The sequence below is a fragment of the Mytilus californianus genome, unplaced genomic scaffold, assembly GCF_021869535.1.
Source record: "Mytilus californianus isolate M0D057914Y unplaced genomic scaffold, xbMytCali1.0.p SCAF_9, whole genome shotgun sequence".
Classification (NCBI taxonomy): Eukaryota; Metazoa; Mollusca; class Bivalvia; order Mytilida; family Mytilidae; genus Mytilus; species Mytilus californianus.
Genome location: NW_026262745.1, coordinates 10331468 through 10358340, shown reverse-complemented (window position 1 = coordinate 10358340; position 26873 = coordinate 10331468). Strand labels below are relative to the sequence as shown.

The 26873-nt window shown below is 33.7% G+C and overlaps 1 protein-coding gene across 1 annotated transcript; it reads left to right on the top strand.

The window, feature by feature from the left end:
• Positions 1-4503: 4503 nt before the first annotated feature.
• Positions 4504-22166, top strand: LOC127715778 (long-chain fatty acid transport protein 2-like; the record flags this gene model as incomplete). Its single annotated transcript, XM_052221923.1, has 7 exons — positions 4504-4741; positions 14323-14435; positions 16432-16857; positions 17674-17818; positions 18482-18746; positions 20204-20301; positions 22029-22166. Coding segments are annotated over 6 exons (1269 nt in total), but the record flags the coding sequence as incomplete, so codon positions are not given.
• Between the last annotated feature and the right edge of the window lie 4707 nt (positions 22167-26873).

Below are 26873 nucleotides of genomic sequence, written 5' to 3'. Positions count from 1 at the left end.
GGCACCTATTCTAATCCAGGTACACACAGGCACCTATTCTAATCCAGGTACACACAGGCACCTATTCTAATCCAGGTACACACAGGCACCTATTCTAATCCAGGTACACACAGGCACCTATTCTAATCCAGGTACACACAGGCACCTATTCTAATCCAGGTACACACAGGCACCTATTCTAATCCAGGTACACACAGGCACTTGTCTCTGAAAAAAAAATCTTACATACCTAATATAGGATTTTTTTTCAGAGACAAATGCCTGTGCCCGTACAGTAATTTATCCGCTTTATTTACATGAATTTCTCTGTGTAAACAATAGTTTATTTCGAAATACAGTGTTGTTCAAGTTTTATGATGATATACCTTTGTTCTACGAATGCGTCAAATGAATAGTTGAAGGATAAATGTCTTTTAACAAGTTTGTCGAACTCGTCACATGCTTCGTCGAAAAGGTACCCCTATCCGATTTTGACGATTTTAAGAGAGAGAAAGCCAATTAAGGATCATAATCAGCCCTAAATAGTAGCTACATTACAAGGAATCAGTACCACAAATCTTTACTTGTCAGCAAAACGTAGAATATAATAGGAATAAGAAGAGTTTGACCTTACCTGACTTCACATTTGTTTTTTCCACTGCTTCGGGGGTACCTATTTCCGGTGGCGATGCTTCACAGTGTTGATAATGTATTTGCAACTTGATATTTTTTTTCTAAATAATTGTTAGTTTTTCCTAACCTTATAACTCTTACTGTATTGCCATGTGAATATGAAAGCATACAAAGCTTGAAATTAAACGCTTCAAACTCTAATGCACGAAATAGCGGATTTATACTGAAAAGTTATCATGATAAAATTTTGTTGATCACCAATTTATGGTCCGAGGACACAGTTATTGTCCTCTTCGAATATATAGTCCCTAGTGTGGACAGTGTATAACTTGCAAATTTTTTTCATACACTTTCCAAATTTATTTATTTATATTTTATGCATTAAATATTAAGTAGGGGGGTGAAATTATATGTTAAAAAGATTTGGGTGATGAATTTTTATGTAAAGTAGTGATTTTGTCTAGTTTGCCTGATGCTGTCAAACTGAATTATAGACCTCCTTAACATAGCATTGTCCATATTTTGAGTTAGAGCTGGTAGACTTTTCTATAATTTTGATATTATTTGTCCCAAAAGTAGTACACTACACTGTGAAAAGATATAGGAAGATGTGGTATGAGTGCCAATGAGACAACTCTCCATCCAAGTTACAATTTATAAAAGTAAACCATTATAGGTCAAGGTACGGCATTCAACACGAGCAAAAACCTTTTTGAGATAGAGCAGGTGCGATTTTTTAAATTTTAATTTATTGTCTAAAAGAAATGCACTACGAAATAACTGTTCTCGGGCCTCATTATTTGTGACAACTGAAGTTATTGTCTTTGACCTGCAGAATCGGTTATTGTTTGTCATTATTCACCGTTTCATTTTGGCCTTATTGATTGATTAATTGTTGTTTAACGCCACTTTCAGCACTATTATGCTATTTCGTGGCGGTCAGTTTTTATTGGTGGAGGAAGCCGGAGTGCCCGGAGAGAACAACCGACCTTCGTTAGGAAAATTGACAATCCTAGAAAATTAAAATTAAAGTCGAGTGCACCTGCTACGTGTGGGATTCCAACTCACAACCTCAGCGTTGTCAGGCTAGTGATACAGTTGTTCGACAGCTTAGACTAGATCCTAAAGAAAAATGTGTACTATAAATAAATGCATGCTAGAGCCCACCAGTCACATTACACAAGGACACATTCAAATGTATGAAATGAGACATTCAGTGATTCATTTTGTTGTATATCTCTCTTTCTATGTTGTAGTTTTTTTTTCTTCTATATATTAAACCAGGTATTGAAAAGAAATTCTGTCAAACTTGAAATCGTGGTAGCGTGCTCTCCTCGAGTGCGGGAAGTCGTCGGTTTGATCCTCGACATGATCAAACCAGATTTGAAAATTGGTAATTGTTGCTTCTCTGTTAAGCAAACGGCATTGAGAAGTTCGAGCAATGACGAGTCGAGTCGGAGTAAGAATAATGTGTCCAAGTAGGGTAATATATCTTACTGTGGACTGTTACCTTGTGAACTAGCACGTTAAAAATCTGGCTCAACGTGAGTCCGTCTAGTAGAAATCAGAGCTTATATTCATTTCACATAAGCAATATCTCGTCCCGAAGATACATTTGTATTTGCCAGTGGGCGTTATTTGTAGTAAATTATTAATATACATCCTGTGGATAAGTGGTGTAGTGAGAGTTAGAACTCCAACCTCGTTTGAAATAACTGAAGTTTTTACAGTAAGTGTGGTATGTGAAGAGATGATATAGTTACTTATAATTTGAGGTTAAAACATGTACATGTCAATAACATTAATGTTTACACCATTTTTGAATTTGAAGTGGATAATTTTAATTTAATGATATATAATTGATTGAGTTTTGGTTGCTTTACGTCCAGTGGCAAATATTTAATTATCATGTTCAGGACGAAAACAAATTAACAATGAATACACTATGTTGGTACTGTAATAGAGGTCGTCTGGGATGAAGGTCGGGGAAATTCTGACAGCAACTGGAAAATGAATAAGGATAGATATTTTACCTTCCAACAGGCCACCTATAAAACCCTCAAATAATTGTTGCAAGGGTTCTTAACTTGCAGAGAGCTTGTCACTCTCTCTACACGAGGCATCGGATTTAACGTCTCATTCTGACCGGACGTGGCTGCGTACTTGTACATCCCACACAACCAAATAGATGCTCAGTTTGGCAAGGGTTTATATGTTTTAACAAGGGTTTTTACTGCCGGTCGGAGAAGACCAAAGTGACCACATTTTTATTCCTCAGTCACCCTTAGGAGTTGTTAATATATGAAAGTCGGACATTGTCAAAAACTCATTGTCGTAAGTTTGAGTCAATTCTCAATCATTTCAAATATTTTGACTCGTGTACGACGAATGTCACAAGTAAAAAACTCAACTTTACTGTACAAACGTCGAAGCGAGCTCAAAATTGAAAGTCACACTGGATTGCGTTTGAGTGGCAAGTAATAATGTTTTAAATCAAATGCATGAATGCCAGACTAACAGCTTGCAAAATAATGATCGAATAAAATTATCACCGGGTTTGTACTAACGTGAGCAACACGACGCCATTTAAGGGCAATAAACTCCTAGAGGAGTCATCCAATGGTTTCAGCCATATTGACGTATAATAGTGGATGATTTTTGCTATCTACAATTTTTGCTGTTTACAGTTTTTATCTATATTTTATACATGTTTTTCTTTGGGAAAAGTGGCAATACACGAAAATTCCTCGAACACCGTCATTTAAGGACCATAACTACTTAAGGAGTCATCTAATATTTTTTTTGTGAATCCTAAATTGTTGATCATTTTTGCTGCTTACAATTTTATCTATTTGTTAAAGTTCTTAGGATATCTGGTAGAAATATGGAAATTCGTCATTAATTAGCATTGTTGTAGATCTTGTATTTCTGATTATTTTTGCTGTTTACAACTTCTAACTGTCATTGTTTTCTTTTCTTCACATCAGCCTTATTGGCCTTGTTGAGTTAAAAAGTGGGAGTTACCAAGGTGTGGCGGCGGTGGGTGGGGGAGAGGGGGTGTTGTCAAACATGGTAAGTTGAAGAAAGAAAGACAACACTACGGACAAAGGTAAAAAGTCGAAGACAAACAACAAAACAGAACACGTTACACTGAAAATAAAAGACCGAGCAACAGTAACTCTTCGAACAGTTGCTTCAGAAGAAATATAGAGCTAACTAAAGCCTTATGCACACCTACTATCTGTTAACTGCTCCAAAGTTGTTTTTTTTCCCCTTTCACTTAAAAGTCAGAGTGGGATATACATTGGAGAGGAGTATGTCACAATTTTCTATTACACCAGTCATGCGTTTCCCTAAACTTTTACGACTAAAATTGATCGTATTAAAGTATACTGAATTGTTCAAGACTTAATATGATCAATTTAATCTTACAATTTGGCGTGAAACGCAGGCCAGATCTGCTAACTAGCTACGTTATTAAGTGATATTGTATTCTTGAAAAGCCTAAAGTTATAACTCTTCCGTTAATATATTTTTGACTTTCCAATATTTTTTTATTTCAACCGTACCGGGTGATTCCAGAAATACGCTCTGTGCACACGGAAATCATACCATAGCTTTGTTTTTCTATTCATGTATTTTATTTAATATAATTATTATACGGATGTACTGATCGATCAATTTTGTAATAAGCCGTTCCTCAGACACATATTACTTCAAGCCATGCTTATCATTTTAATTAATTAAATGAAATTTCTTTTTTATAGAATGTTTATGATATTAGCAACAGTAGCTGGTGCAATAGGTGGTTTATATCTGTTAGTAAAATTAAAACTACCGTATGGTTACCTAGTGATATCAGATTTCCAAAATTGATAATAAAAAACGGAACGGAACTTGAGACATACAAGAAAAAAAAATATACAGCCAAAAGATATCTTTGAGAAAACTGCTGATAAGTTTACTACAAAGCCAATGATCATCTACAAAGGCGTGTCGTACAGTTTCATGGAAGTGGATAAAATGGCAAATAAATTGGCCAATGTGGCATGTGGGTTAGGTATAAAACAAGGTGATACTGTAGCCATACTGATGTACAATGAACCTGCATTTGCTTGGACCTGGTTTGGTAAGTTTAGATAGGTTGTTAAAAAAGTATTAACAAAAACACCTAACTCCAAGGAGAAATCCATAAAACATGACAATTTTAAACACTTGACTATACATCAACCAACAGAACCGACTGAACAACAACGTTCATATTCCTGATATTGTACAGGCATTTTACGAAGGTGTATATCTTACCTAAAGACTTGTTCTATACAACTGATCATTAAATCAACACCAAATGCATGCTTAAAACATCTGGCTGCCGTTTCATAAAACAATCGCTAATAACGACTAACGTTAATATTAGCGTGCGACTAACGACTACATAACACTTACGTTTACGTGCGTTTCATAAAGCATACGTAGACGAATCGTTAGATTTTTCGATCGTTAGACAATCGCTATTTATTTTTAGAACGGGAATCCCCGGATATCGCACTCTTTGTCGTTGGAGAAAAATATGCTAGTAAGCGACTGAGAGTAAAAAAAGACTCCAAGTACAAGAAATCCCAATTTTAAATGTTTCCTCCAACGAGGTAGACTTAATAAAATTGTTTCCTATTTATTAAAGAATAATTCATGCAAGTCCTAGATTAGTTGGAAATTTTCACATGACACACGATTTATTTTTGCGTAGCCAAATTGGCCTTTGTAGGCTACGCGTACCCGCAACCGATTTTATAATAAACTGTCATATGATCGGGAATGAAACGTGAAAGATACACGAAAAATATCGGATATTTCCTGACTTTGTGAATTCAGTGAAGATAATGGCAAATAATATTTTTTTAATTTGTATTATTAGTTATAAAAACCGAAATTAAATGTGAATGCACATTAAAAGAATAAAATTATACAGAATATGAATAAATATAATAGTATGTAAAAAAAACTCGAGTGAAATATTATTTGTTATATTTGTTTCGCGATCATTACAAGTAATATTTAAAAAAGTCACATTATGTTCCTGTAATATAAATCTATACTACTCAAGGAAGAGACTGATTTCATTGAGCAGTAACTCCTCTGAAACCATACAAAGTCAAAAATATTTGTGATATGACGTATACATGTAGTGTTTTGTAGTACGTATTTTTCTTTGAAACAATATTTTTTCTACAGAAAACGACAATTTTATTTAGTAAATATCAAAATTCGAAGACCTTTATCAATCCGTGTCTTATAGGCTTTCGTGTATGCTCAGTCGGCGTACTATCCGCGAAAATTGATTTTTGTTTTGTTTCAATTCTTGCCTAATTGTACTGCGATTTCGCGGGCATCTTCTAGTAATATAGAATGCTGTCAGGATCAGTAAACTATGTTTTTATAAAAATTAAATACTTAACTGAACAGTTCGTCAATTAGTCTTCGGTGAAAATTTTAGGATGGTCTATCTGCCAACCTCGCGATGCAGCGATTAACTTCCGGAATCAATCGTACGGCGGTTATACCCCGTGGGCATGACAGAACTATTTACATATGTAACAATAAAATGTATTTAATATGGCCATATATTCTTGCAATCACGTATTTGCTAATTTGTAACAACAATTTGTAAAGAATTCAAACATAATTTAAGGTGACTCGAATGTTGCTGATACTAGTACTGGAATTTTGACTCGAACTCGAAGTTTAACTTGGAAAGTAACTCGAAATATAACTTGAAGATCATCTCGAACTTGAACTCGAACTATAATTGATTGTAATTAAGCCACATGCAATTTACCACCTTGCAACTCCTAGAATGTGTGTTCCAGATATAATACACACAAAGAATTTTGAATACCACAAAAGGAACTGATAGGATTCAGTTTTATTCATGTTTGATAAAACATGAGGTGTGCATGTACGCCCAGTAGCAAGTTAAATGCATGTTCAGGTTAGAACCTATAATTATGATATATCAATCTTGACCCCGAAATTTACTAGGCCGACATATATAGACCTACCAATCTTTACTAATACCCCCACAATCTGCATACTAATAGGAGAAACAGCAAATACCAACTTTCTTCTTTGGTTTCAACTTGCTGAGAATCGAATCCACGGCGATTCAAATATGAGTAAATATTTTATTTATTTCATGGCAGTGCTTAGGTTTCGAGATATAAGCAAAAAACCGCCCCCTCCCCCTTTTATGTTTAAGTTTTGGCAATGGTGGCAATTTTTTTATGTATGAAATCCCCGGATAGAATTTATAAACTAGACACAACTATAAAGAACATCCAGTTACAGTTGGATGTATTTGGAACAGTAATTTCAGAGGAGAAGAATTTTAAAATAATTTACGACGACGGACGTCAAGTGATGACATAGGCTAACATGGCCCTATTTTAGACTGTATGTGAAATGTTAAAGCTGCAAAAAAACAAGTACTAAATATCTTTTCGATCTAGACTATTTTTGACATATCAATTTTCAGAATAATTTGATGATTACTGAGTGATATTAAAGTCTGGGGACACGTGAGTTTTATAAGTTATAATTGGTGTAAGACTAGTTTCAGTAACTGTCTATCGGTACTTTATCTTTTTGATCGTTGGTTTTTTATGCCTTGTTGAGTTGAACCATTTTCAATATATCTTTATAATTCATTTTTATGTTGTACTGTTCTGTAACTTTTTTTTCATGCATACTCTAGCCAAAATCATGACTCTGCACCCAATCGACATTACATATCCAAGTGATAATACAGTCGAAAGTTGTTTACCGACAAGTGACCGTACAGTGAAAAATATTTAGTGACATGTGTTTTTAAAGATTTAGAACTATTTGTGAGTGTAAACATATTGAAGTTAAATTTGAGGAAAAACTATATATTAATTCCTTTTAAACACCTTACAAATTTTGAAAACAATTCTTTTATTAAAAGTCAAAACTTCAGCTGAACGAACACAAGTATTTCCATAATTTGGGTCGGAGCTCTTAGTTTTATTTCAATTTCCTTCCTGTTTTCTTGCCTTAAGAATGGGTTCGGCACCCCTCAATGTTTGAATAATAATGACAGATACAAACGTTTTCTCATATACATTACAAGTAAGCCCCAGAGATAATAATGAAAAAAAACACGTATCCGAAAATTATTTCGAATTTCGGAGCCCCGCTTGACAGTCTCCCGAATGACCACAATATCAAAAAAAAACATACAGTTGCGTTCCCACATTGTATTTATTAAATAGAGAACATAAACATTTATAGCTCTTTTTTAAAATTTTTAATACCTTTTTAATCACATCGATGGCTTTAATGAGGGTAGAGATGCACTTTACCGTCAGGCGCCAAACGGTCATTTTCGGCTTACGTCGCGTTAGCGACAAAATGGTTAAAGTTTTATCGTGATTTGTCAAAATATCCTTATCGTACGGTAGCAGAATGCTGCCATGTAAGAAAAAAATACTGTTCCCTCAAGATACTTTGTCGTTCCCTCAAGATGCTATGCCGTTCCCACAAGAAAGTGTTATCGTTCTCTCAAGATATTATGTCGTTACCACAAGATAGTTATCTCGTTCCCTTAAGATGCTATGTCGTTCCCTCAAGATGCTATGCCGTTCCCACAAGAAAGTTTTATCGTTCTCTCAAGATATTATGTCGTTACCACAAGATAGTTATCTCGTTCCCTTAAGATGTTATGTCGTTCCCTCAATATGCTATGCCGTTCCCACAAGAAAGTTATATCGTTCTCTCAAGATATTATTCCGTTACCACAAGATAGTTATCTCGTTCCCTTAAGATGTTATGTCGTTCCCTCAAGATGCTATGCCGTTCCTACAAGAAAGTTTTATCGTTCTCTCAAGATATTATATCGTTTCTACAAGATAGTTATCTCGTTCCCTCAAGATGTTTTGTCGTTTCCATGAGACAGATATCTCGTTCCCTCATGATGATATGTCGTTCCCTCAAGATATTATGTCGTTCCTTCAAGATATTATGTCGTTCTCACAAGATAGTTATCTCGTTCCCTCAAGATGCTATATGCCGTGTCCACAAGATAGTTATCTCGTTCTCTCAAGATAATACGTCGTTCCCACAACATTGTTATCTCGTTCTTTCATTGCCGCATATTGCCACCGTATTCTCGAGATTCAGAGATCTCAAATAATTATTTGTTACCGTTATTTTTGGAGAAAAAAAAAATTGTCAAAAGCAGTCGATTTTTTTTATCGTCATTAAGAAATGGTCATGCACCGAAAATTACAGTTAATGTCATTTGACAACAATTTTTTTACCGTTATTCGTAATGACGGTATCCCCATTACGACCCTCTTTTACATGGCTTTCGCCGGCTGAATAATGTTTTCACAATTTTTTAGTTCCATTTTCACAATGAAGCGAGAGAAATTTTATTAATTAAAAAGATGTACAAATGTATACTATATCATTTGAGCTTTACTTGGCTGTTGATGGAGACCTTACATTTCAGCAAAATAGATATAAGAAGATGTGGTATGAGTGCCAATGAGACAACTCTCTTGTAAATATGTATACATTTTGGAGTCTCTACAATCTTATGTCAGAATTACAAAACGATTCAAAACATGCAATTAAAATGATCAATTCTTAATTTCTCTCATTCCAATCGAGACCAGTCTTATCATTTTACATGTACATATTTCCACCCTTTTTGTCAAGCCTGCGAAATTTATTTATAAAGCGGAACATACCGATAATTGATTACGTCGTCGGCGTCGGGGTCAACATTTCGGTACAGTCTGTGGACCCTCTGTGGTTAAAGTTTGTTTGAGGCATCAATAACTTTGTCAACCCTTCGTATAATTTCATGAAATTGGACAGAAGGTTGTTTATGACCAAAAGACAGTATCCATCTAAGTTTTTTTTTTAATTCTGTAGTTTACTGATAAACGGACTAATTTTTTAGTAAACATTACACTTTTACGCTGACAGCAGCATAAAACCGCGAGACAAAGGGTTCCGAATTTTTTGATAACATGTATTCCTTTTCGGTTATCGTCATTATAAAATATTTTTTCTTTGTTCATATTTACTACCATTTTGCTACTTTTGCAGATAAGATATGTTTAAACTAAATGGCTTTCTTTAAATTATTTATATCGTTCCTTTCTCATTGTTTTAAAACTTTAAGGCACTAGTATCAAGGTTCTTTGGCTATCGTAGTACTACCATTTCATTTTCATAGTAATAATAACATTTGCAAAAGCTATTTTCTATTATATATAACTATTGAAACCATTTTAAGGGGAGTTAGTACCGTTCTGTATTGTTGCACACCCGAAATTTGATTGTTCAAGTTCCAATTTTATTTATATTTTTCGTCTGTTGTGTAGGTAAGGAACAAATATATCCGTGTACATCACAGGCACTTGTTTCTGTCATTTGGAAGGTCAACTACTGTGGATTAATTTATTTTCGTGGCTGTCAATGTTCGTGGATTCAGGAAAAAATGCATTTTATTGATATTTATTTCGTGGTTTTGCCAATTTATGCATACAAAGCCGATAGAAAAAAAATAATTCGTTGACTTATATTATTGGTCCACCTGTACCCACAAAAGCCATGAAAATTGGTATCCAACGAATAATGTTGAATCCCGCACAGTATCAAAATATCTGACAAGTTTGTTTTTTTTATAAATATACCCTCATACCCTTCCCATATCTTTTTGAAAGAGTGTTCTTTTTTTTTGGCTAACAGCTACAGATTTAGATAGTTTCAAATGCCCTCGTGGAATAAAAATTAAAAACAAAATATTATTAATATTTCAACCGGAGTTATTATAATTGGACAAACAAGCACTCCCTGCCAAAACGCGGACGTGACAGAAGACACCTTTTAGTAGCGTCAACAGTAAACATTTGGTATAAAATTTTATTTGTCCATGTTTTTGTTCATATATATCACCAACAAATGGTTTGGTCCAGATATTTCTGATTGTTTTGTTGAAATAACTTGTAAGTATAAAGCACGCAAATTCTCTTTTACTTTACCCGAAAGTCTGTGTGAAAGGAGGTTTTGAGAAATTTATCAAAGTCGTCCTTTCAAGGCGTGGTAAAAGTGTATCTTAAAACTTAAATATGCCCTATCTACCATTACGGTAGCGAGATATGATATATGTCATTTAAATTGTCCATGATTTCAATCCTTCCCTGAAAACCCTGTGTCGTCTAAAGATTCGGCGTCGGTTGTGCCTCAAAGTATGCAAGGCGACGGCCATCTTTTATGTAACGATCGCTTTGCGACAGGTTTAACCACACGTAAATAGCGTTCGCGATTCACACGCAATGTACGACCATCGCAAAGTACGATTGTTTTATGAAACGGAATTTTAGCGTTACGTTTGGTTAACGTTTAAACGTACGCTAACGATTGTTTTATGAAACGGCAGCCTGGTTATTTATTGATAAACATTAGATGTTGAGTGATCAATTAGTAACGGATCAAAATAAAATACTTTTGTATACGACAACACGTGACCTTTGATAATAAAGCTTTGTCTATGTAATACATGTCATTCACAAGCTCTATATTCCACGAGTCTTAGACCGAGACACAACCACTCATTCACAAGCTCTATATCCCACGATTCTAAGACAGAGGCAACCAAAGATCTTTCATCAACACAAAATCATTAAATGGGTAAAATTAATCGTGAAGTCATTACACAGGGACGACCTCTTACCAGGTTGCTTCCGGAATGTTCACTTTTAGGTTCCTGAATGTTTTACTGGTAGTATTGTATATACACACTTTATTTATCTCGATCAGTGGAAAAAACAAAAGGTTATCATGGACGTGAAATAAAATCAGTTCACTTGATGGATCTTTTTATGTATTTTAGAATTTAGTTCTTCTAGATCATAGCAGTAAATGTAGTCACCAATTTGCTGATACATTCATGTTGAAATTACTTTCATTCACATGTTTCTTCAGACAATTTATTCTAGTTGAAATACTTTTAGTTTTGAGAAAATTGGAGTGGAAGTTTTCTTCATTAATTTTCATCAGAGGAAGATGACATTACTCCACAGCTAAACAATAAGTGGCGCAAAGGCCATCTTTATGAATAGTGGTAAAGTTAATACTTTCTATACAAGTTTAATTTGACGCATACATCTTGGCCTATAGCATAGGTTAAATTTGACTCATAAATATTGGCCTATAGCATAGGTTAAATTTGACGTATAAATATTGACCTATAGCATAGGTTAAATTTGACGCATACATATTGGCCTATAGCACAGGTTAAGTTTGACGAGGAAATCTTTGCTTAAAACTATAATGATATCATAATATTATAATTCCAAAATGCAAAGAAAAAAAAATGTCGTCGATGAAACATGTACAACCATTCTTGTATCACCGAAAAATATCATCAATAAATAAAATTAACTTGGCCACTGAAAAAGAAATTGCACCGTATAAAACAAGGAGGTATGGGTTCCGGTATGATTGGCAATGAGACAGCTGTCCGTCAGAGACCAAAGTACTGGTATCCTCCAACGAGGATGTAAACAACTAGCGTACGTCACCGTACGTCCTTAAACAATGAACCGTATAGTAAGCTATAAGTGGCCCCTGTATGAAAAAAAATGTGAAAAATCCATCCGACTTAGAACATTAGGTTGTTTTGTAGGACGTTAAACATACCAACTAACAAAATGTGAAACTTTTCAAAAGTGAAAATCAACGGTCTGATTAATACTAAAACAAGAATAAACGAAGAATGAATATGGCAAACAAGATGTTGAAGTTGCTGCAACCAACAACAACTATTGAATACTAGGCTCCTGACTTGGGAAAGGCACATAAAAATGTGACGCGGATGACACGTTTGTGAGCGCTTAACCCCAACACTTCCAATGTTCAGCCTACCCCCCACCCCCCAAAACCTGAGCCTGGTGTATTACCAACTATAAAAATCAGTTGCAAAGGCTTCACTCGTCAGATCGGTACAAAGCACAAGTAACACAAACAAAAGCACAGAAACACAAAGTTCTGATTTAAATGAACTCGTAGTTAGTGAAAGATACTTCAAATATAATAATAAGAAGATGTGATATGCTTGCCAATGAGACAACTCTCCACAAGAGACCAAATCACACAGAAATTAACAACTATAGGTCACCGTACGGCCTTCAACAATGAGTAAAACCCGTACCGCATAGTCAGCTTTAAAAGGCCCCGGAATGACAAATGTAAAACAATTCAGACGAGAAAACTAACGGCCTGATTTATTTACAAAACAATGAACGAAAAACAAATATATATAGTAACACTCTTATTGAAAAAAATTGCTTTTCTAAGCACGTTCTCACAATGCTTCAATGCAGCTACGCTACTGTAAATAAATTTAATTTAATCTGACCGGCGAGAGCGGCTTCCTTATGTCTATATTTGCCGGCGATTGATTTCTTAGACAACTGGGCCAACGTCTTCTAATAAAACTGGCATGATGAGAAATGAATGTATTAATGGAATCTCATATTGCAGTTTTAAATATTTCATCAACCTGGGGTAAATCAAGTATTGAATCTCTTTTTTTACTATAAAATAAAACGTTTACCTGTTGTACCCGATGTAAATATCAAACAATTAGATTCATGTTGACACTTTACCTCTTGTTACGTGGATTTCTTTGATCATCTTGTTTTAAGACCATTTGATAAACTTTTAAACCTAGACGGTATTCTGCTGTTTTGAGCTTCTATAATGTGTATAATTTTATATCTTGTAAGTCATTAGCAATATCGTCTACAGCCTGATATAAATCCATGCCTAATCAATAATCGTTCCCATTCCCAGAAGGAAAGACTCCATCCATGCTTGTTCTTTCCGGAACTTTTACCTGAAATGTTCCGGCATTCAATATGGATTGATTGCTATAATTACTAGCGTCGTTGCAATTTCAAGATTATTATGTAAAGTTCAAGATCACATACCATGTGCTTTCATTAGTTTTACAACTATTTGACCAAAAGCACACGTCACGCTTCTAAACATCAGTTCAAAGTTGAAAGTTAACATTTTTCTTCAAAATAAGATTAGCAGTTAAGCGAATTCGTCGGAAAAAATATTAGTAAGGGACAAAGATTAATTGTCTCAGTTCCTCTCCAAACGTCAAAAAACTGCATCAGCGTTCATAGAAGACGATCTTGGTGTGCAAGACTCTATGGAATGTTTGCAACAACAAATCCAAGATACAGAAGCTACTTATAGCAACAACAGCACCGTCATCGATGCTGACGATGATACCACTGACAAAGCACCTGTTACTAGCCCTATATCAAATCAGATAATTTAGATCTTGCATTCCACAAGTCATTTGTTGACGACCAACAAAATTTGTTTTTGTGAAAAATAAATGGGATATTCCAACATCTTTTGTTTTTCCTCCTACAGAAATTCGTTGCGCAGTAATACCGAAGAAAAAAGTAATTGTATAGCTCTCATCAACTATAGAGTTGAAACTGATCAGATTTTAGCTGATCATTTACAAAACAGCCCCGAGACGCAAAATACCTATCGCCTACAATACAAAATGAATGAATTTATATTTGTGGCAAAATGTAACGACAACGTATCGTCATGGAGTGTAATTCTGCTGATTACTTAGTGTAATTGCAGGTGAAACTACTGATGTTTCTACTACAGATCAAATGTGTTTGTGTGTCCGTTATGTAGGTACTGATGGCAACGGGGATTTGTGTGTGAAAGAGTCGTTTCATGGATTTGCTGAGGCAAGTTCAACAACTGGGAAGGCTTTAGCCGCTACTATTATGGACAAACTGCATTAGTAGGGACCGTGAATCTACCGTTCAAAAAAGTATGACGCAAAGCGTATTGTAAAGTAAAATGTAATTCTGATCATCTACATTGATCACTAGCCTGTCAACACTGGAGTGTTAGTTCAAACCCCGCTCGTGGCTAGGTGCGCTGGACTCCGATAATTCTAAGGGTACTCCTGCTTCCTTTATCGATAAAAAAAACCTTGCCGATGTAATATAGCTAATAGTGCTCAAGGTGGTTTTAAACACAAACAATCGATTGATCGATCATAAACGTGTTCTCATGGTCCTTAGAGGTCGTTATATCTATTACTTTTTATTTCTTCGGAATCACATGACAAATATATTACATGTAAAGCAGGAAATCCTGTTTCTGAGCTTTACATTTTTATGATTTTAAAAATTCTAAATTCGATGTTCTAAATGTTCTTATTTATACAGTAAATTTGGGACAGTCAGTACATGATTCGAAAAATATTATCCGCTCCAGTATCACACAGTTGTGCATTATTTGGAAAGGTATGGTAAATTTTCTTAGAATTTATTTAATATTCAGGCCATTTTTAAAAAGTCCTTAAATCTTTAACTTTGCTTTAACTCATAGTATCACAGCTCCATGTGTGTAATTCGAGGTACTATCAACCCCAGGGTTATTTCTAAATCGATCACCAAATTATTAACATCCGTCTGTAAACTGCAGGTTTTGACAGATTTTGGCAAATTTTGATTACTTATCCCATATGAGATCGAAGAACATTCTTAACAAATTTCAAAATTATATTTGACTTTAAGCTTAACGATATCTTTCGAATACAAACTATTTCATTTTGGTTAGAAACGACATTCGAAACAATTGTTTCAAACGCATGTGAAATTTGCAATCGAATTGCCTATTTTGTATGTAAATTTGTTGAAAAATGATTCTGTGAGTGAAAAAAAAATCATGGAATATTTTTTCTAAGTTTTCCTCTTGTTTTTTGTTTTTTATTTGTTGATGTTTTTTATTTTTTCTTCCAAAGGCTTACCAAAATCAGCTATTATCACACATACAAAGTGTATGACTGGTTCGTTTTTATTCAATAATTGTCATGCGACACCGGATGATGTATTATACGAATATCTTCCCTTATATCATACAGCTGGATCTATATTAGGCATTTGGACATCACGAAAAAATGATATGGACACATTATTTATTCGTTTTCGTCTCATTTTGATCTTTGTGAGAGATAATGTCAGCACCAGGTAAATAGGATATAGGTAGATGCTCACAAATCAGCATCAACAGGAAAGATTGGAGACTATCTACGAAAATGTACTTCCTGCCTTTTGTTATTTTAGTTAAATGAACGTTTTAAAATTCATAACAATCTAATGTGTTCCGTTGAGAGAAATATAATCTATGCTTACCACACTGGTATTTAGATCTCTTTCTTAACCCTTTAAAAATTCATGACGTTGTGTATATACATAGACACAATGTATTCCAAAGTGTAGCCGCCGATATAAAGGCATTATTTTTTTATCTTTAGATCTCAATCCTCCTTTTTGATATTGGACAATATTCAATTCAACAGGAGAAATAATTTTTCTAAAATAGAATACATTAACGTTTTCGCGAGGGGAATGTACTTTTTCACAAGCAATACGCTGTTGTTATTCACTTATCTAATATATATTTTTTTCCTATTTGATAAAATATATTATTGAATAAGCGTTCTTGAGAAAAGAATAGCGAATGTCAATATGTCAAGATAAAAAAAAATCCCGTCTACTACAGTTGAATACTTAAACTACCGAAAGCTGCCTTAGCACAATTTTCCAAAATAAAAAAATAAACACATTACGGTATGAATAAAGAAAACTAGTTACAAGAGTAGGGGACTTGTTTTTGTCTTTTCGTTTGTTTTTTTTATTTTTTATTTATTTTTTATTATATTTTTATTTTTGCTTTTTATTTTATTTTTTTTTATTTTTTTTATTTTGCTTATTATATTGTTATTTTTGGGTGCGGGTTTCCACAATGATTTCTGCCGTTCTTCAACTTATGATTTGTATTGCCCATTGGTATCTTCATATAATTTGTTATTCAACTGTCAATGTTGTGTATATATGTTCACAGCGAGACTTAGCGACGTCTTCGTGTCTATTCTTACTTAATTTTCTACATTATACATTGAAGGGCGATTATGATACAAATCATAAGATAAGAGTTGCGCTTCGAAATGGACTAAGAAAAGACGTTTGGACACTGTTTCAAAAGAAGTTTAAGATAGAACAAATTCTGAAGTTCTATGGTGCAACTGAGATACCAGTAGGATTTATAAATATGGAAAACGCAATTGGTGCAGTTGGCAGAGCATCTCCACTGTTCGTAAGGTTTTAGTAAAATTTATCGTACAGAAGTTCAACTTAATAGGTATTCAATTGTTATTTCCTTATTGTTTGTCTTGAATTTCACATATTTGCAACTGGGCTTTCATAAAACACCAACCATTCATTAATTAACGTTACTAAAAGTCGTCAGTATTGCACAATGCTGTCTTAACCGGATTAGTGCTAACGCAATAATTTCAGTTGACAAATTATGTAAAAGTTATTTACTTTAACAAACAAGATAATTAATTGATAATATATACCTGTTCAAAGTCTGGAGAACATTTGTTTTAACAATAATTTTAAGCTTTCGATGGATTGATTGATTGGTGTTTAACGCCACTTTCAACACTATTGTGCTATTTCGTGGCGGTCAGTTTTTATTGGTGGAGGAAGCCGGAGAGAACCACCGACCTTAGTCAATTAAGATTGGAGTCGAGCGCACCTCAGTGTTGACTGGCTAGTGATACAGTAAGCTTTCGATGGACATTTGTAGCCACAAAAACATAATTGAAACAAATAAACTGACCGATTAGTGTAATTTAAATGGATTTTAATTCTTCCCCGCAAGGTTAACAAAATTAATGTAAAAATAGTTTTGTTCTACCAGAGACTGAATGAGCACAACAATTGCGTTACGAGATATATGATGATTTGGGAAACTCGTACGACTAAAAAAAACAACAACATTAGCTTGCACAAAAATATCTGACCAACAAAACAACAAACCCACTTTACAAGCTGTTCCGAATGAGTATGCTGCTCAATATTGAGGCATGATGCTCGATAAAATCATTTTATTTTTTATTTATAGAAACGGATGCTTCGGGTCCATTTTGTCAAGTATCGGACACAGGTATGGACCAGCCTGTACGAGATAAAAAAAAAGGGCAGTGTATTCCAGCAGCACCATGTATGTATATGGATAAAAGGATATGTGGAAAATACTTCAATGAGATAACATCCGAACTACACAAACATAAAGGATATCTTCAGGTCAACGTTAACAATTCATTCATGTTTACACAACGTTTTAAGCTGTAAATTATTCCAAGTCTAAAAAAGTTAAGGAAAAAGATTGAAGAGGAAATAGGGGCCCGATTTGTGCCCAATCAAATGAAGTTTTTGAGAATAGTAATCAATTATACCGGATCAATGAATGCTGACAGATACTATTTACTGTAGTTCTGTGGTTGTCATTGGTTCATGTCTGTCATATTGGTTTTTCGTAAATTGTTTTGTTATAAATTAGACCCTTAGTTTTCTCAATTGAATTGTTTTGTTTTTTTCATAGCGGGGCCTTTTAAAGCCGACTATACGGTATGGGTTTTTTTCATTGCTGAAGGCCGTACGGTTGCCTATAATTGCTTACATCCGCTTCATTTGGCCTCTGGTTGGTAGTTGTCTCATTGGCAATCATACCACATCTCCTTATTTTTATATTCATTGCTCGAAAAAAAAACAATCATTAATGGTCCAACTTCACCTCACTTTGTGACAAAAGAAAATGAAAATGTGAGCTGTTTTGACCATAGCACAATATACAAATGTCCATTTCAAGCCGAACTTGATGAATATTAAACAGAATAAAGTGTTTTGAACAAGAAAAATGTTCATCAAAGTAATTAAACCTGCTATTATTCTTACATGTATAATTGTACAAAAAAATATGGTTAACATTTTAAGTAATGTTTTGATTGTAGATGAACTTGGACTACTTATTTGTACAATAAGTGGAAAACTCCTTTTGAAGGATATAAAAACCGGGATGAAGCCACCAAACGAAAACTTATCCATGATGTTTTTCGATTCTGGAAACCTGTTTAATCATGACGAAAATTATTATTACTTAGTCTACTTCTATTATCGGCTTGGAGATACATACAGGTAAAACTGTACCACGTTTAATGATTATTTTCGAATTATAATATTACATATTTCATTTGTTTTATAAGTAAGAGGGTCACGATTGTCATATATTTCTTAATAATTGCAACGTGTGTACAGTACGTCTTCCATTACATTATCAGTAATATTTACTTCAATCTTATTATTGTTTACTTTTTATGCCCCCGCCGTAGCGGAGGGGGGTTTCAGTTTTACCCTTGTCCGTCTGTATGTACGTACGTACGTACGTACGTCCCAAAAATGGTTTCCGTTCTCTAACTTTAGTTTACCTCAACCAAATGTTTTGACACTTATACACAATGCTTATTATCACAAAACACCGATCAAATTTGAATTTTGGTGGCGTCACTTTTACTGTTCTAGAGTTATGCTCCTTTACAAATGGAAAAATTGCTGAATTTTTCGTTTCCGTTCTCTAACTTTAGTTTGCCTCAACCAAATGTTATGAAACTTATACACAATACTTATTTACACAAAACACAGATCAAGTTAGAATTTTGGTGGCGTCACTTTTACCGTTCTAGAGTTATATGCCCCTTTACAAATGGAAAAATTGCTGAATTTTTCATTTCAGTACTCTAACTTATGTTTGCCTCAACTTAATGTTATGAAACTTTTAAACAATGCTTATTACCACAAAACTCAGATCAAGTACAAATTTTGGTAGCGTCACTTTTACAGTTCTTGAGTTATGTCCCTTTGTAACGTTATATGCAAGCGGGGGCATCATCTGTGTTCCATGGACACATTCCCCATTTATTTCATACATATTTCTTTATTTTATGATTGCTTGTAGAAAGGAGGATGTTTGATAAAAACTATTATTTGGTCTTTTATTTTTCATAAACAGGTTTATATTAAACAGTAAATGTACAAACCTTTTATCATTGTGTATTTATAGAATCATTGATATTAAGCAGATACAATCTTGTCATCTTATTTCAGAAAATGTCACAGATGACAAAAAAGGGCATTTTACATAAATATATTATAATTAGTACAAATTAAAGATGAGCAGCGGCATACTTCTGTTGCCTTTATCTATCCTTTCCAAAAAAAATAGGGTGTTAGACATTTTGTGGCAAAATATATGTTTGTGTAAGACAGCTGCTTATCTAAAAAGTAATTGAGAGATCTCAATGTTTGTGTGTGTTTTTTTTTTAGTTTTTCCTTTATTGAATGTAGATGAAGTCTGGGGGAGGGGTACACGAATAATCGAAATATATAATACTGATGTATCACAAGACAGACAACTGTCTTGTTAATATTGGCAATACATTATTTTGCTATGTTAGATTTTTGAAATTATGTAATTTTTTTGAAATTGCCAAAAGCAGTTGTTGTATCGTACTTTCCATTTTGAATTGCAAACGCTTAGAAAATAGCATTATTTTAATGCACACCATACGTCTAGTTTTTTCGTTTACATTTTTTAGATGGAAAGGTGAAAATGTATCAACAACACAAGTAGCTAACATTATAACAGAGTTACCATTTATAGTAGATACATGTGTCTAAGGAGTTCTCGTTCCAGGTATAGTGTTCTTATATAGATATAAGAAGATGTTGTATGGGTGCCAATGAGACAACTCTCCATCCAAGTCAAAATTTATAAAAATAAACCATTATAGGTCAAAGTACGGTCTTCAACACGGAGCCTTGGAACACACCGAACAGCAATAATATTATATGTATTGAAAACTCAAATTAAAGATATTTCTGTGGTTAAAAAATAAATGATACTAACAATTGTAAATTTGTTTTACCAAAGAACGCCTTTGCATTTTCCAAAATAGAATTTCACTTTTAACTGCTTATCCAAGAAGCATTAGGCTTTAAGTATAGTAATGTGCTATATTAAGATGAACACAAATATAATGTATCGACATTTACATTATACGCATTGACTGAGATTGATATATTAACTTACGTATACACTGAAGTTGATATTATACGCATTAACTGAGGTTGGTATATTAACTTATGAATTCACTGAGGTTGACATATTAAACTATGCATTCACTGAGGTTGATATATTAACTTACGAATTCACTGAGGTTGATTTATTTAACTACGCATTCACTGGATTGATATATAACTTACGCATACACTGAGGTTGATATTATCCGCATTCACTTAGGTTGATATATTAACTTATGAATTCACTGAGGTTGATTTATTAACTTACGAATTCACTTAGGTTGATATATTAGCTTATGCGTTCACTGAGGTTGATTTATTAACTTACGCGTTCACTGAGGTTGATATTTATAGAATAACTAATCGAAGAATTCAAATAGAGAAAAATATTCAACGAGTGACCGACCAACACATTAATTCACGAATGCGCGTAGCGCATGAGTTAATTATCAGTATTGTTCGGTCACGAGTTGAATATTTTTCGATATTTGAATTCTTTGATTAGTTATTCTTTTTATTACATTGGCAAATGGCTTTTTTTAATGAAATTAATGTAGAAAATATAAGGAACTATATCTTTTTTCTACGCATTCACAATTTGTTTTGATCCGACGTTATCGACGTCTTGACAACGCGTATTGTTGTATGACGTCAGAGAGTGAAATAACCACGTTTATTTCACATGTGAAATTATCGGTTTTTATTTGACTGGGAAATCAATGTAATTCATTGCTACCAATGTAATAAATTAGCTTACGCATTCACTGAGGTTGATATCATAACGTACGCATTCACTGAGGTTGAAACGGAATGGATTTATGGGACCACACTTACCTCTCACCAGACACTTCATTGCATGCAGCACTGGATTTGTGTAAATATAATATATTAGAATATACTAATTTCATAAGTTTTAATCTCAACAATATTTAGCTCTAAGTTTGCTACTGAAATAAATAGAGTAAAATGAAAATTAAATTTACATAACCATTACAAGTAACAAAATATGATTCACTCTGATTTTCAACTCAACGTTTTTATTTGCACACATACGCGACTGTTCTTATTCGGGCATTATATATATATATATATATATATAAATATTTCAAATGATAATCATGGGGAGATTTGTTCCAAGAGATTGCCGTTATATTACTTTATTTTTTTATATACTACATGCACTGTAAAGTTTAGTACACATTTGAATCTCTTTTCTGACATTTTGAATATAACCCTTTTCAAATGTATTTGTAAATAAGTACAGTTTATTGAATCAACATAATTTATAGCATTATAATTTAAACTGTTTATCTATATGCGTGCCGTATATGTCCATTTAAGGTTCTGAAGGAAGAGCAGGAATGGCTACAATCAACTTACTTGATTCCGAGAAGAAACCACCTACTGAAGACATGATTTCCCAAATAGGACAACAATGCACCACCGAACTAGAATTATATGCTATACATAGATTCCTACGATTTACACATGTACACATGTTAGACATCACATCGACATTAAAACATATTAAGGCAACCCTGAAAAAAGAAGGATTCGTTAAAGAACCACTTTATTACTTTGATACTAAAAAACAGAAATACTGTACGTTGGACAAGGAAATAGCCTTGGCAATTGAAGAGCAGAAAATCAAATTATAATATGAACATGATGTTACATGTTTATTGGAAGAGAGATTGCTGACAATTGTATGATTAAACCGATATTACCTCTGAAAAGGAACAATAAAGAGCAATCATGCATGTTGTTTAGAAAGAACAAAATTTGAATGCCAAATTGAATGTTTACTTTTATTCGTTCAATTTTTAAACATTAAGCAAAATGTTATTATTTTACTTCGAAATTAAACTAGTATATGTATTGTGGCATTATTTACTAATCAAGTTAGTAAGTAATCAATATAAACGCGTTGTATACTATGGTTAAAAAATTCATATTATTTAATAGGAGTATAATTTTTTATAACTATATATTGTATATTTTTATAGTTTGATTTGTGAAACAGTTTACACATGCTGCATAATAAATCGATATTATTTAGTTTGGTTTTCCTGGTACAAATGTAGCTGTGTTTTTGTTATCTGTAATATTTGTATTATTTGTGGAAAACCTTTAACTGAACTTTTTTACTTGAAAAGGGGGGACGTTATTCCTTAAAACTGAAAATTTTTGTGCGATTTTATGAGAAAAAATCATATAGATCGTGAAAAACATGATATAGTAAAAAAAAATGGCGATCAAAAGCGGGGACTCTGGATCCGTTACTGGTATTGATTTAAGCTCACCTATCCTTAGTAGTCGGCGTGATGTATTTACTTAGCCGATCGTATATATTCGTCACGTGTAAAAAAATCGTCTCCTATAAAACCATTTGGTCAATTTGGTGCAAAGCTGACTTAAATTATTCTATGGATGCATATTTACTATAGTTTAAGCTGCAGCATTCCTGATTGAAAGTAAAGAGGCGAAGCGTTTCAAAAGATATTGTAGCAATTAAGAAAAACCTGCAGTCGAAAATCAACAGAACAATAGCCATAAAGAGATAGAAACAACCCATTTACAATTAATTTGAATCAATGGAAGTCGTGTGGCAAAACAAACAATACACAAAATAAAACAAACGAAAATAGTCAAAAAGTCCTCATTCGGTCGTAAACATTAGGATGGTTTATGAGTCATATGCCAATCTCTTAATAAATACGAAATTCGTACAAGTTCAAAAACATAGCACTCTGATATAAACAAGACAACACTGATTAATGTTCTTAATCGGACGAGTCAAATACACATGGTCTGGAGTTGAACAATTCACCCCCTTTCAATCATTTTTATAATCTCGACCAATGAAACAACATAAGGGACAGAAAGAGGACGAATTATAAATACCTAATCCTGTAGTTATGTTTAAAATTAAAAAGTACAAATTCTTCTTCTTCTTCCATATACTGCCCACATTCAACTTTCTGAATATACTGGCAAATTGGTTCTGCATGGTTAAAAACAGGATAAAAACAAATGTTCATCTTATTTTGTAAGGTTGGTCATTTGAGATTTGAATGTCTCAAATGACTGTGCTGTGGCGATCTCCGGGGGAAGCTTGTTCCAGTCTTTGGTGGTGTTCACAAAGAAGGACCATTTCCTGCAGTCTTTGGTTGCTGTTTGTACCATGTATCCATGCTGTTGTGTATGTCTGGATACTCTGGTTGGTCTCTGGAGGTACATGTCTTTGCTGATGGCTACTTTGTCGTTGACGATCTTGTACATCATTGCGAGCCTGGCCTCTCTGCGTCGTTCTTGGAGACTTTTCCAACCCAATTCATTAATCATGTCCGTGACACTTGATCTGTTTCTGTGGCGCTTGGTGACGTATCGCGCAGCCCTCCTTTGAACTTTTTCAATTTGGTCAATATGTTTCTGATGATATGGGTCCCATACTGTTGTGGCATATTCTAGTTGGGGCCTTACTAGGGTTTTGTAAGCTTGCTCTTTTAGATGCTTATTAAAACCGTTTCAAAGAATGCGCGCAATTGCTGAAAGCCAGTATAAAATGTTATTGTATGAATTAATTGTCAAGTGGCATCTATATATAACATGGCATTGAATATTCAATACGAAAGAATGTTAATTTGATATGAATATATATACCTTGTTTTGTAATATATCGACACGCTGTGTCATATTTTGTAAGGTGCTAGATCAATCATTATGGTTGTTGTTTCATGTCTGTTAAGGATGTACTTAGGTGAGGTTTAGGAATTTGTGTCAGATGTTCGGACTCCTTGGTTTTTTCCTACGATACAGGGTAAAATATTTTGCCCCATAACACCCATTTTTCTTTTCATATAAGCCTTCAATAGCTCATAAAAGGTCATTTACCAAAATTTAAGCAGATTCTAGATTTCTTTTCTTTCAATTTGAGATCCAAATAATACCAATGCAAATACAAGGTAAAAGTCCGAGTCAGACTTTCCCGCCATTTTTTAAAACACAAATATCTCGAAAAGGAGCTCCATAGCCTTTCAATATGTTTAGCTTATTTTGTTCCTTAACTAATGCTCATCCGACTTATAGTATCAATTTTAACTTCTAGATTTTTTTAATTTCACCTAAGTACATCCTGAAATAAGTTTTTCGTAAATTGTTTTTGCTTGACATTAGGCCGTCAGTTTTCTCGTTTGGATTATTTCATATTTTTTATGCCGGGGCCTTTTATAGCCGACTATACGGTGTGGATTTTTTTTTCATTGTTGAAGGCCGTACGGTTGCCTATAGTTGCTAACATCCACTTCATTTGGCCTCTGATTGGTTGTTGCCTCACTGGCAATCATACCACATCTACTTATTATTGATATGTCATCCTACCTAGACATATTAATCTAACTCCGAATCGAACAGTTTTGACTCCTATCTCATAGATGCCGCGAAGCAAAAACGCTACCACAAAACCACCGTGACGGTGTATACGTAGTATATAGTAAATAAAAAATGATGACTGGCACTTAATTAATCACAAAGCCTAACATATATTTTAATAAATTTGTTGAAAAAGCCTAACCCCCATTAGCGTTTACATTATCTTCACACTTTACTAAACTTGAAAAAATAAGAATATTCTGAAGGTTCAATCAATACAGAGCCCTACGAAATTTAGATATTATATAATCATCATTCAGAATGACGATCATAAAAAACCTTAAAGCACAAATATAAAAAAGAAGATGTGGTATGATTGCCAATGAGACAACTCTCCACAAGAGACCAAATGACACAGAAATTAACAACTATAGGTCACCGTACGGCCTTCAACAATGAGCAAAGCCCATACCACACAGTCAGCTATAAAAGCCCCCGAAATGACAATGTAAAACAATTCAAACGAGAAAATTAACGGCCTAATTTATGTACAAAAAATGAACGAAAAACAAATATGTAACACATAAACAAACGACAACCACTGAATTACAGGCTCCTGACTTGGGACAGGTACATAAATAAAGAATGTGGCGGGGTTAAACATGTTAGCGGGATCCCAACCATCCCCCTAACCTAGGACAGTGGCGTAACAGTACAACATAAGAATGAACTATACAAATCAGTTGAAAGAGGCTTTAGTTAACTCATCAGATGGATAAAAATACAAATACTACAAATACAAGTGGACGTGGCCGGGGACTTGTATATCCAAACAACAAAAAGACACTAAGTACAGACAAGTTGATTTTAGTGATTAGTCGCTTTTCGGCATTTGATGATAATAGCTTTCACAGAAATCACTAGGCCTACATGCATCACTTTTACTAAAAACAAAATCTTAACGGAAAAAAAAGAGTGAGAATTTAGTAACCTTACTCCTTCGTTTTCATTGATTGTTTATTACTAAAGGTATTTTCCTGCCAGAAATTTTTATAAGCTTTTGATTTCTGTGTCCTTCGTTGGTCCGCTGTTAACGTTTGCAAAAATATTCTCCTCTGAAATAAAACTTCCACAGAGATATTCTTGGGATTTCTATTTTTGATTTATTAATTCTAGTATGGTCCATCAGCCGCCATGGCTAAAACATAACGATAAAATGCAAGTAATTACCATATATATATCTTGAAATCCTTACAGAAAATCTGACGAGTCAAGCATGTTTAGAAACTATCGCCCTCTCATGACGCGATTACTGCACAATTTAAAACGTCTTCCTTTTAATTTGAAAATTATAGATTCAGATTCAGATTCAATATTTTATTATAGTCTTACCACATACAATTACATATATTTACACAATAAAATATTCATACAGGTACATAAAACAGGTAACAAGAAACATTACATTAACATTGTATTTGCCAATCTTAAAAGATTTACTAGTATGAGAGACTGTACATACAATATTATACAGTTTGATAATGTAAATATTATATATAACATATATTTGTTTAAGAATATTATTATATTAATTAGGTAGACATATTCTGTACTCAGGGTTGAACATCAATATTGATCAGCAATACACGGTCTACATTATATTTTATGAAAATACGAAATTATGACAGGACCTATCAATTGCAATGCTTACATATTTTTTTACCTCTTATTAACGATTTTACTTTACAATTTTAAGCATGTCTGCCGATAAGCTTGAAAAGTCAAGATAAATTATATGAAGATGGTCAGAAACTG